This window comes from Caenorhabditis elegans, chromosome V (assembly GCF_000002985.6).
Source record: "Caenorhabditis elegans chromosome V".
Lineage (NCBI taxonomy): Eukaryota > Metazoa > Nematoda > Chromadorea > Rhabditida > Rhabditidae > Caenorhabditis > Caenorhabditis elegans.
In genome coordinates, this window is record NC_003283.11 from 14,685,506 (window position 1) to 14,697,713 (window position 12,208).

At 38.4% G+C, this 12,208-nt stretch overlaps 4 protein-coding genes and 2 non-coding genes across 6 annotated transcripts; 5 read left to right on the forward strand and 1 right to left on the reverse strand.

The window, feature by feature from the left end:
* The first annotated feature begins 654 nt into the window (after window positions 1-654).
* hsp-90 (Heat shock protein 90) lies at window positions 655-3,034 on the forward strand. The gene is made up of 4 exons (NM_074225.7): window positions 655-808; window positions 856-1,560; window positions 1,609-2,594; window positions 2,653-3,034. Exons 1-4 carry the CDS (start codon window positions 659-661, stop codon window positions 2,918-2,920), a joined length of 2,109 nt encoding a protein of 702 aa, NP_506626.1. The 5' UTR covers window positions 655-658; the 3' UTR covers window positions 2,921-3,034.
* Window positions 3,035-3,110: 76 nt separating this feature from the next.
* Window positions 3,111-3,454, forward strand: C47E8.11 (uncharacterized protein). Its single transcript, NM_001392660.1, has 2 exons — window positions 3,111-3,206; window positions 3,254-3,454. Exons 1-2 carry the CDS (start codon window positions 3,132-3,134, stop codon window positions 3,413-3,415), a joined length of 237 nt encoding a protein of 78 aa, NP_001379441.1. The 5' UTR covers window positions 3,111-3,131; the 3' UTR covers window positions 3,416-3,454.
* A 150-nt stretch (window positions 3,455-3,604) lies between these two features.
* On the forward strand, window positions 3,605-6,471 carry gasr-8 (uncharacterized protein). The gene is made up of 4 exons (NM_074226.5): window positions 3,605-3,729; window positions 4,257-5,039; window positions 5,510-5,677; window positions 6,156-6,471. Exons 1-4 carry the CDS (start codon window positions 3,649-3,651, stop codon window positions 6,354-6,356), a joined length of 1,233 nt encoding a protein of 410 aa, NP_506627.3. The 5' UTR covers window positions 3,605-3,648; the 3' UTR covers window positions 6,357-6,471.
* Window positions 4,027-4,110, forward strand: C47E8.t1. Its single transcript is given in 2 exon segments — window positions 4,027-4,063; window positions 4,075-4,110. It is a non-coding gene; the product is annotated as a tRNA-Tyr (tRNA).
* Window positions 5,162-5,311, forward strand: C47E8.15. The gene has a single exon (NR_069994.1). It is a non-coding gene; the product is annotated as an Unclassified non-coding RNA C47E8.15 (non-coding RNA).
* Window positions 6,350-11,149, reverse strand: unc-112. Its single transcript, NM_074227.8, has 6 exons — window positions 11,042-11,149; window positions 10,559-10,623; window positions 9,297-9,564; window positions 7,880-9,057; window positions 7,406-7,809; window positions 6,350-6,811 (listed from the first exon to the last, which is right to left on the reverse strand). The coding sequence occupies exons 1-6, from the start codon at window positions 11,122-11,124 to the stop codon at window positions 6,647-6,649; spliced, it is 2,163 nt and encodes a 720-aa protein (NP_506628.1). The 5' UTR covers window positions 11,125-11,149; the 3' UTR covers window positions 6,350-6,646.
* Window positions 11,150-12,208: the final 1,059 nt, after the last annotated feature.

Sequence of the window (12,208 nt, forward strand, 5' to 3'; positions counted from 1 at the left end):
CCAATGAAAGCAATATTTTTCAACGAGTTCAATATTGAGAGTGACATATAGTTTATTTCGGGATTTTATTTAATATAGAATAATAATTTTAGATTTTTTTTTGGTGCAAAAATACCAAAAAAACGTCTTTTCGACGAAGTAATCTGAAAAAAATGAAGAAAAAACAATTCAAACTAAAAACAAGAAAATGTTTGTGGCCTAGTTACCTATTCTGCAAAACTTCGGCCAGGTGCTGAAAACGCGCTCTATTGACAATTTTCGTCGAGAATTTTCCGCCGAAAAGGGCAATTTGAAAACCAACCAATCAAATTGAAAGGCCACGCCCTCCTTCGAGAACATTTCGCATCTTGTTCAAAATTTAGACCTTCAATTACGCCTCAGAGCTCTGATATTCCCAGTTCTTTCGGTTTTCGGGTGAAGATTTTTGGTTTTCCTCTCACTAATATGGCTTTTATGTTAATCACGGATCATTGTTTTTGATTTTTAAAGGTTTTTGAACAATAGTTTTAGGCCTAAAATTAGTTCATTTCTAGATAAGGTTATAATGTGTTTTTAGTTTCGAAATCATTCGCCATGCGTGCTCTTTCATTCATTGAATCGTTATAAAGTTCTATTCAGTTTTTGTTGCTCGATTGTTAATTGATATTTTTCCAGAACCATGTCCGAGAACGCCGAAACCTTCGCATTCCAGGCTGAGATTGCTCAGTTGATGAGCTTGATCATCAACACTTTCTACAGTAACAAGGAAATCTACTTGCGTGAATTGATCTCAAACGCCTCCGATGCTCTTGACAAGATTCGCTACCAGGTTTGTTTTTTCGCTTCTGAGTCAATTTTTTAAAATATCGGTTTTAGGCACTCACCGAGCCATCCGAGCTTGACACTGGAAAGGAATTGTTCATCAAAATTACTCCAAACAAGGAGGAAAAGACCCTTACCATTATGGATACCGGAATCGGAATGACCAAGGCCGATCTTGTCAACAACCTTGGAACCATTGCCAAGTCTGGAACCAAGGCCTTCATGGAGGCTCTTCAAGCTGGAGCTGATATTTCCATGATTGGTCAGTTCGGAGTCGGATTCTACTCTGCTTTCCTTGTCGCCGATAAGGTTGTCGTCACATCCAAGAACAACGATGATGACAGCTATCAATGGGAGTCTTCCGCAGGAGGTTCTTTCGTCGTTCGTCCATTCAATGACCCAGAGGTCACCCGTGGAACGAAGATTGTCATGCACATCAAGGAGGATCAGATTGACTTCCTCGAGGAGCGCAAGATCAAGGAGATCGTTAAGAAGCATTCTCAGTTCATCGGATACCCAATCAAGCTTGTGGTTGAGAAGGAGCGTGAGAAGGAGGTTGAAGATGAGGAGGCTGTCGAGGCTAAGGATGAGGAGAAGAAGGAGGGAGAGGTCGAGAACGTCGCTGACGACGCTGACAAGAAGAAGACCAAGAAAATCAAGGAGAAGTACTTCGAAGACGAAGAGCTTAACAAGACCAAGCCAATCTGGACCAGAAACCCAGACGATATCTCCAACGAAGAATATGCTGAGTTCTACAAGGTATTTTTAGTTTTAATTATTTTATGGCAATAATTCCATTAATTTCAGAGCTTGTCCAATGACTGGGAAGATCATCTTGCCGTCAAGCATTTCTCCGTTGAGGGACAACTTGAATTCCGTGCTCTTCTCTTCGTCCCACAAAGAGCTCCATTTGATCTCTTCGAGAACAAGAAGAGCAAGAACTCCATCAAGCTCTACGTTCGTCGTGTCTTCATCATGGAGAACTGCGAAGAGCTCATGCCAGAATACCTTAACTTCATCAAGGGAGTCGTCGATTCTGAGGATCTTCCACTTAACATCTCTCGTGAAATGCTCCAGCAATCCAAGATCTTGAAGGTCATCCGTAAGAATCTTGTCAAGAAGTGCATGGAGCTTATCGACGAGGTTGCCGAGGACAAAGACAACTTCAAGAAGTTCTACGAGCAATTCGGAAAGAATCTCAAGCTCGGAATCCACGAGGACTCTACTAACCGCAAGAAGCTTTCCGATTTCCTTCGCTACTCTACCTCCGCTGGAGATGAGCCAACTTCCCTCAAGGAATACGTTTCCCGCATGAAGGAGAACCAAACTCAAATCTACTACATCACCGGAGAGTCCAAGGATGTTGTTGCTGCTTCAGCTTTCGTCGAGCGTGTTAAGAGCCGCGGATTCGAAGTCCTCTACATGTGCGACCCAATTGATGAGTACTGCGTCCAACAACTCAAGGAGTATGATGGAAAGAAGCTTGTCTCCGTCACCAAGGAAGGACTCGAGCTCCCAGAAACCGAGGAGGAGAAGAAGAAGTTCGAAGAGGACAAGGTTGCCTACGAAAACCTTTGCAAGGTCATCAAGGACATTTTGGAGAAGAAGGTTGAGAAGGTTGGAGTTTCTAACCGTCTTGTCTCTTCCCCATGCTGCATTGTCACTTCCGAGTACGGATGGTCCGCTAACATGGAGCGCATCATGAAAGCTCAAGCTCTTCGTGATTCCTCTACTATGGGATACATGGCCGCCAAGAAGCATCTCGAAATCAACCCAGACCACGCTATCATGAAGTAAGTTACCCAAAAACTATTTTAAAATGAACATTCACAAACGTTTTTGCTATTTCAGGACACTTCGTGATCGTGTCGAGGTCGATAAGAATGACAAGACCGTTAAGGATTTGGTTGTTCTTCTTTTCGAGACTGCTCTTCTCGCTTCCGGATTCTCCCTTGAGGAGCCACAATCTCACGCTTCCCGCATCTACAGAATGATCAAGCTTGGTCTCGATATCGGAGATGACGAAATTGAAGATTCTGCTGTTCCATCATCGTGCACCGCTGAGGCCAAGATTGAGGGAGCTGAGGAGGATGCTTCCCGCATGGAGGAGGTCGACTAAACATCCTATTTAATTTATCATTTGTTACGAGAAGATCTCCCCAAAAGCCCCTCCACAGTTTTATTCATTGTTTTCCTGTCTATCGAACCCAAATAAAGTTCCGTAATTAATTTCATCAATGTTTTTTTTTGCAAACGTGAACTTTTGAAGAAGCACATTTGAACAGTTTAGATACTCGAGGGAAATTAAACAGTTTTAGTTTATACGAAACATGATTGCAATCTTATTCGAGTTGGCATGTTTCCTGATCTTGGCCAGTGCTGTTTGCTGCATCATTCCAGAACCGGTTTATACATGAGTTGGAGATGAGTTTAATATCTTTTCATGTTTCAGGAAAAGCCATTCAATCCACCTCCACGTCCAAATTTCAATTATAACCTCTGGGATCCTGTCAATGAAGATTTCGAAGGACGCAAGTTGGATGTTCGTTGGTGGAATCCGGAAGAAGAAGATGAAGATGAAATTGTTCCAATCCCACCAAACCTTGCTGTCTAATCTCTCATTTTATTTCTAAAAATAAAAATTTTTCGATAATCGTTTTATGAACATATGCTTATTCTCTTGAAAAATCCGCTTTCCGCGCACGCAAATCTGTTGATGCGTGCTCAAATTGACATCCGTTACCATGCCAACTCTTTCCAACTGCCCTTGAGAAATTGAAAGCAGCTTTACTGAGCTCTTTCTGTGTTCCGGGCTCTCTTTGCAGTCTGTGCTCACTCCTATTAATTATGAAAACGGCAGGGACTTCGCGTGATACGTCTTCTAATATTCAAAACAAGCGAGTTATGAAGAAACCCAAAGCTATCAGGGTATGTATTAAAAGGGATATTCGAAATAAATGTTTTTTTTTCGTTTTTAGGCTTGCAATTTGTTTTCTCTACAGTACTTCAATTTAAAGGCGCATGTAGTTTTTTCTGCTGCTTAATTTTCAAAATACCGCTGAAAACACTTGAAAAATAACCGGAATATACGCAGTTTTTGTGGGTATACACTTTTTCCGTCACCTCTTAACGGAAAACTGTCGGCAACCGGTCTTCCATCTTTCCGCGCGCGTTTTCTCTCATTCTTCAGTTTTGTGTGTGTCAGCGGCATCGACCGAAAACATGCCGTCGATAGCTCAGTTGGTAGAGCGGAGGACTGTAGAGTTTGCAGATATCCTTAGGTCACTGGTTCGAATCCGGTTCGACGGAGTTCTTTTTGTTTCAGTTTTCATCGTAATTTTTTTGGTCGACCAACAGTTTTCTACGGATTGTGTTTCTTGTAATTTTAGCTGTTAAAGCAAAAGCAAAAATCTATTAAAATTACTATATTATCAAAAAATTTGTAACAATTTTAGTCTACATTATCGACCAATGCAGCTTCCCGTCGAAAACCTGCAATAGGATCTGCTGCCAAAAAGAAAGTCCAAGTTGTTGAGCCAATCCAGAATCAGAATGCAGATTCCCGAAAGATAGCTGAAGTTGAGAAAAAATTAAACGCAATTCAAATTACAAAAGACCGCCTGAAAGATCGAGCTGATAAGTTGAGTGGAGAATTGACAAAAACTAGAGTGGAACTGAATGCAGCTCAACAGGAAAGAGGAAGAATTCAACAATTCTGGAGAATAGCTGAAAATGGATTAGGAGAAGAAAGAGAGAGAACAAGAGACGTAGAGAAAAGTATGTTTGATATGAAGACACATCAAGCAACTCATATCCAGAAATTACAACAAAGAATTCGAAGTTTGGTATTTCATGCAAAAATGCATAGAAATGCTGGAACACAGTCAGAAGCAATTGCTCCAAGTGGTGGTCTAGAAAGTGTTGAATGTCAGACAATGGAAGAATTGACAAAAGAGAAAGCAGCGAATATCTTAAGACAATCTGATGATCTTCTAGTAACATTCATTGCGGAGCTTGAAAAAGAGAAGTTAGAAGCTCAAAGTGATTTGAAATATGCAATTGTGCATTTGGAGCAACGAATGAAAGAGGAACAGGAGACACAAATGCAAGCGATGAAAGAAGAAAGAGAAATTGAAATTGAGGAAATTGGATTGAAACATATGGAACAGATAAGGACAATTGAATCTGGAAATAGTGAGCAAACTGCCATGATGCAAGGAAAAATTGATTTCTTGCAGGTAGGAACTCTGAATATTCGATATTTTAGATTTTGCATTTAAAAAATCTAACATTCTGAAATACCACAACAGAAAAAAAATCTCAAAATAGTTAAAATATATGATTTGAATTTCCTCCACAGCGAGAACTGCGACCAATCAACGACTCGCTCCGCCCACGTTTGAACTAATCAGATAAAGTTTGTAACGTTCGAAGATTCTGGTTGGTTCGAAAGCGGGCGTGGCTTCTCGTTTTGGAGGGAATTAAAAACCAAAATTGTCAAATCACACTAAAAATTAATATTTGAAATTTTCCTCTATTTTCATCGTATTTATTCTGTCGTATTTCTGAATTTGAGTCTATTTTGGATATTTTTAAAGCAAAATAAAAACCCCCTGTTTATAACGATATTTGAATCATAAGATCAATTTTTTCAACTAATTTTTATTAAAGTATTAATTCTTCATAAAAACCATCTTCACCATTCCAGAGCGAAGTTTCAAATCTCCGTGATCTACGTGATTCAATATCAGCGGATCTCATTGATAGTCGCGAGAAACTCAAGGATCAAGCCGTCCTACTCGGCCAAAATCAAGCAAACATTGATGAGATGAGCAAAGAAATCGCGAGGCTTCAGGATTACAAGAGGAATTTTCAGGTAAGAAAAGGGATGTACGTATCATTCGTGAAAGTTGCTTGATTTGCTCTGACAAATTGTTTAACTTTAAAAAAAACGTACAAAACTAGTTTGAAAAATAAGAAACAATTCGATTCTAAATCGTGAAAAAACAAATTTATGGGCGAAGACTACATTCAGATATTTTTTGCTGTTGCTTGAAAATTTTGTTTCAAATTTCTTGATACTTCTTGAACATGTTTTCACATGATTTCAATCCGTTTGAAAACAAATTTTTAAATAACGGGATACAAACTTATTTGCTTTTTTTCTATCAAATTTATATTGCCGATATGTTTTGTACTATTGATTTTATATGGTTGAATAGAACAGATTAAGGATTCCTAGGTAGTTAGGTAGGTAGCTAGATAGCAGAACAGTGCCTGCCTGCCTTGTACCTACGTTTGCCTACTACCAGAAAAGATGGAAAATGACTATAATTTCCTGATTATTATTCCAGCGAGATATGCGAAACGTTGAGAATATGAGGAAAGAAGTTGAAAAATACAAGGAACTCAATGATATTGTGATGGGAGAATTTGAAAAACTGGAAAAAGAGCGAGATCAGTTGCTGATTGAAGTTGAACGAAACGTTGGAAGACTAGAAATCAGCAATCAACAAAAATTCGAAAAGCTCGAGGAACGCGGAAGAAGATTTTAAATGTTTATTCATCAGTTTTTATTATTCAATTTTTATAATATTTTTCAATTTTTCTCATACAATTATTATTAATCCATAGATATGAAAAGGCACATAAAACTTTTTTTCGATCCGGTATACTTGTCTTATTAAAACGAAAAATTATTTGGAAGAGGGGAAGGGGGGAAATGAGAAACAAGAAAAATGAAAGAAAACAAATATATATATTGAAATTTTGAAACGAAAAAGATGGAATTGGAGCCTAAAATTAAAATTCTTTGGTTTGCAAAAGATTATAGAAATTTAAATATCTAAGCCCATCCTCCTGTAAGTTTGTGGAAAAGTTCTTCATCAAGATTTTGAGAATGTTCTTTGCTTCGCATTGACAGGAAAATGTATCCACCGATGAACTCGTGAACGACTTTGCAATCAGCGGAAAGTGGCTTGAATTCGATATCCTCATCTTCGAATTGAATCTGGAAATTGGGGAGATAGGATGATAAAATAGTATACTCAAAGAAAAAAAGTAATTAATTTCAAAAAGTTTGTTCTCGGTTATTTTCGGGTTTATCTAAGCCTTTTATGTAGGCACAAAACAGATTTTAAAAATTTATTTCTAAAACGCTCAAGGTGCAACGCTGGCATGTAGGCAAATAGGCATGAAGTCTGCCTACCTTCCTGTCAGCACCAAGTTTACCGAAAAAGTTTCGGTCTTTGAGAACATTATCTGATTTAGATTTTAAATTACCAAAGACCTGAATTTTTTAGTAAGTTACGGCGAATAGACTTATGGATAGAAAACAACAATTGAATCAAAAACGCAATATTATAATTTTTGAAACAATACAAAGATTTTTTGAAAGCCAATTGTTCTTTGTGTTTAGATATACATATTAGGAAAGATTTTGAGATGAAAACGTAATTTCAAGACATCACAAAATAGATTAACAATCAGAAAGTTGTTACAAGAAACTTAGATGAATAGGTCTCGAAAACGTTCTCAACATTTTGCAATTTTTCGATTTCCGATCATGTCCAGATCTTAAATATTTTATTCATCAAAAACTAACCTTGAGATGTCGAATTTCCCAGTTGACATGCCACTTCTTCATATTTGCAAACCTCCATGTCTTCAGACTTTCTCCATTATCCATATTCAATTTTGCAAGTCTATTCACAGCAACAGCCACCAATTCCGCCTTTCTAGCATTTCGGAATCTTACAATGAAATAATGAATTCCGTGTTCGGGAAGTGCTTGCCATGCTCGGATATATTGAAGTTTCGCTTCGGTTGCCGTGAGTTGTCGAACATTTCCATGAGCATCTGATACTCGCTGTTGAATTTGTTGCTTGCTGCGTGCTCGTCGTACGTATTTCGACGATATGTACTCATCAACATTGAAATCATTTGGTAGTTTTACAGCGGCGGCTTTTCGCGAAGCTGTGTTGCTGTTTCCGTTTTCGTTTCCATTACCTGAAAAATTGTTTCATTCGAAGAAAATAATTTCATTATCACTTATTAAATTGTAAAATCAACAACTTACCACTTTGCATCTTGAGCAAGTTTTTGATGCTCTCCACCTCCTGTTGATATGACGAATCAGCCATTGACTTCCCTCTGGATGCTAACCGACACGCAGCCATCCACCTGGCATATTGATGCTCGGAATCGCATTTCAAAATGAAGTCAATCATTCCTTCAGCAGTTGGAAGTAACAATTTGATATGATACTTCTGCTGTCCAACTGAAACATCCTGACTAACTTCACATCCCTTCAATGAGAAGTGTCCAAGTGGAGCTGAGTTGACATCTGAGGAGCTTTGATGATATGATAAATATAAGTCACGGAACGAGAAGAATGCCCGTTTAAATCCTTTGAATGCTGCCAATTTCTTTGGTTTCATATATTTCAAATAATCTGCTAACTCGGGAACTTGTGTAAGATCTGATCGTCTGTTAAGAGCAGCTGCGTCAAGGTTTTGCTCAAGCTCGTCCAAAAGAATATCCACATCATCTTTATTATTTTCTTCAGGTTCAGGAGAATCTCTTTGCAGGGTTGCTTGAAGTTGAAGAGCAGCAAATAGTGTGGCTTCTTCCTCTGTGTGATCGAATTCATCAAGTAAAATGCTCCATTTTGCTTGCTCGTAAAGTTGATTAATTCTCACTGGATCATATTTTGGATTCAAATCAAAGAAATTCATAAATTTGAATCGTAGTAAAATAATATCTCCTTCAAAAATTCCTTGTTCCATAAGTGATCTGCTAGAATCAAGCCATCCTCTATTAATCGCAGCTTTTTCCACATAGTTCTGAGGTCTAAATACTGGAGTATCACGGCTTGGAGCAAGTCTTGGTGAATGAATAAGAGCATCATCAAATTGCTCATTTTCAAGTCCTTCACTAAAACTGATGCTTGGCATAATTGGTGTTCTTCTCATCGTATCGTTATATGCTCCTGGCGATGGACTGACACCACGTGGCAATGTTCCGTGGCGAGGAAGAGTTCCCATTTCGTGAGCATTGAAAATGTGTCCAGATTGGGAGAGCGCGGGTGATTGACCACGACGGCGCATATCAAGATTCGATTGAGAAGCAAAGATTGGAGCAGCTTTACGGAGAGTCATTGGTCCAACTGATTCTTCTCCTGGACGCATTGAGAGTGGACCGTTCATGTTGTCGGCGTCAGATGTTCCACGTCGAAGATCCTCTGGTGGAATATATCTGTAATATTTTAAATTATATGATTTTGAATTATTGGGTTATTTCACATGCTCGGTAGTAGTTAACTTTTGACCTTGCTCAAACTTTTGGGGCAGGATTTCGATCAGGCATAGATTTTCCCTAGTTGCTTAAGATTCCCAAGGATCTTCAATCCTCGTTCAACCAACTAAGGAATTTCACAACTCCATTCTTATTTAAATTAAAAATAAAACATCAAAAACTTCCCAATTCCTACTTACCTCTTCAAAGACAATTCCTCTGAATATCGAATACCCAAATCACGGCACAATTTCTTTGTTGCTTTGAATGAATTTACCGAGAAATCAACTCTCGCATCAATCATTTGCATATCTGGTAACTGAATTCTTGCTTCTTTATGCATTGGTGTGAACTCCAATTGTGTTTCAGCTGTAATTCCATTCTGGTCAAGAGTCGATCGAGTATGTTGAAGCCATCGCCGCTTCTCCGGCCACCACAGAGCATGATCAGACCAATCTCGTTCAACATCTGGAAAAATAGAAATATTTGGAGTTTTTTAGATTCTTGTTTCAATACAGCTGTTTTGTAAATTGTTTGTTCAGCTGAAGCCCAAATGATTACATTTTGAACTTGGAAATTAAACACATTGAGCACACAAATTGTTATACCCTAATGCAGAAAATCTTCATCCCTTCAGCTTCTGCAAGTTCTAAAAATCGCGCGAAAACTTAATTCCAAAACGTTTTTATGCGCCTCTCCTATGCGCCCTTTCTGCTCTTGGTCATGATGAATGCCAGTTGCTTCTCAAGTTTTGATACTCTCTCCTGGGACCCCCTATCATTGTGTGCTCTTATATCTCTGCAAGGAAAGCCTCTAAACTTTATGTACCCAACAGCGAATGTCCCATCCGAAACAATCAGCTTATGTAGATGCGCACGCGTGCACTCGAATAGTCAACATTAACAGGGGTTAGGATGAAAAGAAAAAGAAGAAAGAGAAGAGCAACTGGTAGGAGATGAGAAGAGCCCATAAATATTTGATAGGTTCCGCATAGTTTCTATGATGTTTCAAAATGTATAGAGGACTTCTTGTCAACTATTTCGGAGCTCACAGTCCCTAAAAAATTTCGTGAAGATCTCTCAAAAATTAACTTTTTAATTAAACTGTTTTATTCAAAATACGAATTTTCAGCAAACTTGAAAGAATTGTACGAGAAATTTTTCACTTGGCGCACTCTTCAAGGGCTCCGTTACGATGTGTTTCCAAAAGTGTTCCCTATCTTTCCAGAACATTTTTTTCCAGCAGATTTCAACATTTTCCCATGCCTTCAATTTTTACTGATATTGAACATCATTTCGTAATGGTGCACACACCACGTATCTTTTCGTTGTAACAAACGCGTAGGCGCACACAGTGGCAGATATATCTAACAGATTATATTGAGTAGAAAAGAGAGAAATCATGGTCTATTGAGATCTTTGAGATCTTGACCGAGGTGATAAGATTCGAAAAAAAAACTCACCGCATTCGCTAACAAGTTCGAGCATGAGTCCTCCCACATTAAGATTTCCAAGGACAGAGATGCTTCTGGAAGAAATAAATACATTTATTGGAAATTGGAAGACTCTGAGTTTGAAAATGTCTCATTCATGTTTGGAAAAAAATTTAACCGGAATCTTCTGAAAATTTAGGCTAGGGTTTAGGGTAAGGCTTAAACTTAAGCTTAAGCTTAAACTTAGGCTAGGCTTCGGCGTAGACTTAGGCTTATTCTTATAGTTAGTCGTAGACTTAGACTTAGGCTTGGGCCTAGGATTGGTTTAGGCTTAACCTCAATCCGAGAATAACTCAATTATCACTTATTCTGACAAAATGACTTGAATTCAGAAAATGTGCATTGAATCTTTTTCTATAACTTCCTGCAATTGCAGTTATTTAAGAACAACTGCTAAACATGCAGTACTATTGAAAGTTAATATTTTCTAAATATATAATTTTAAATCCTCACCTTTGAATATTCAAATCGGTGACCAAAATTGGCAATTGCCATTTTCCATCAATAATCGAGGTTCCTTCAACAAGATGTGCCATGTTTGAAGTGATTTAGGTAGAACCACTGAGATATTTTAGTTGTTGGAAAGATTAGCAAATTATAGAAACAGTGTATTTTCTCCGTCCACGGTAGATAGAATAGAAAACAAAAAAAACCGCTTAACAACAATCAACAAATCAATAAAAAAGCTATGTGTGGGAGAATATCAGGTAGAGAGGAACGTGTATACAGAATAAAATAAACGAAAAAAGAGGCTAGAGAACATTGAAGAATGAGAGAATGAGAGAAAAGACTGCCGATGCGGACGAACAAACGGACGGCCGGAGCAGTACACACTCTTCGTCTCTGACTCACAGCAACACCGTCTCTCCGCTTCTTTTCTCACTCTCTATCTCTCTGACTCCCTATCTGTATGTTCCAAAATGCAATGAGAGAGCGAGAGAGAGTGAACAGTTGTAGAAGAGACGGAGAGTTGAAGGACACTCGGCAGGCGGCTACGCGGGAATGGGAAGGAATGACAGTAGGCGATGCTGCTGTAGATGAAGGAAAAGAAGAAGACAACATTACACAAAGAGTCCCGTCCCCCGGCTGGCAGAAAGATTTGGCAGAAGAAGGAGGAGGAAGATGCCAGGAAGCAGCTTCTGAAGGGACATTGGACATGAGAGAGAGAGAGTAAAAGTATAGGATATCACGGGTAGTTGGGTATGAATGGAGAAGTGCAATGAAATGGAGAAAGGTGTATACTAGTTTCTGAATTAGAATATCTGGATAATGTGAACATTTGTGAACAATGTGAACTACGTAGATCAATGGGACACTCTAACACCACGTGTGAAGTTCATACTGTGAACACTTGGTAACCTCGTCTTTTATGGTGCAATTGATAAAAGTTCAGATTTTCCACAAAAGTAACTATCCTTTACAGTATATTAGAAATGGTAGTGAAATTTCAATATGCGCTGACACAAAATGCTAACTTCTTGTCCAAGTCTGGCTCAAAAGAAATATAAACTTGGTACAAAAGTTGCTTATAAAGCGTATGCAAATTTTTTTGGCGGCGTTAAAAATCAAACTTTTTGACCTAATCGTTTTTTGAATCGTTTTAAAGTTATATAAGACATT

Coding starts and splice junctions, on each gene's coding strand:
- gasr-8 (NM_074226.5), top strand. CDS start 3,649: ATGAAAACGGCAGGGACTTCGCGTGATACGTCTTCTAATATTCAAAAC. Junction 3,730..4,256: donor AGAAACCCAAAGCTATCAGG/GTATGTATTAAA, acceptor TAACAATTTTAG/TCTACATTATCGACCAATGC. Junction 5,040..5,509: donor GAAAAATTGATTTCTTGCAG/GTAGGAACTCTG, acceptor TCACCATTCCAG/AGCGAAGTTTCAAATCTCCG.
- unc-112 (NM_074227.8), bottom strand. CDS start 11,124: ATGGCACATCTTGTTGAAGGAACCTCGATTATTGATGGAAAATGGCAA. Junction 10,624..11,041: donor ACCGATTTGAATATTCAAAG/GTGAGGATTTAA, acceptor TATTTCTTCCAG/AAGCATCTCTGTCCTTGGAA. Junction 9,058..9,296: donor GAGGAATTGTCTTTGAAGAG/GTAAGTAGGAAT, acceptor AAAATATTACAG/ATATATTCCACCAGAGGATC.
- hsp-90 (NM_074225.7), top strand. CDS start 659: ATGTCCGAGAACGCCGAAACCTTCGCATTCCAGGCTGAGATTGCTCAG. Junction 809..855: donor TTGACAAGATTCGCTACCAG/GTTTGTTTTTTC, acceptor TATCGGTTTTAG/GCACTCACCGAGCCATCCGA. Junction 1,561..1,608: donor AATATGCTGAGTTCTACAAG/GTATTTTTAGTT, acceptor CATTAATTTCAG/AGCTTGTCCAATGACTGGGA.
- C47E8.11 (NM_001392660.1), top strand. CDS start 3,132: ATGATTGCAATCTTATTCGAGTTGGCATGTTTCCTGATCTTGGCCAGT. Junction 3,207..3,253: donor GCTGCATCATTCCAGAACCG/GTTTATACATGA, acceptor TTCATGTTTCAG/GAAAAGCCATTCAATCCACC.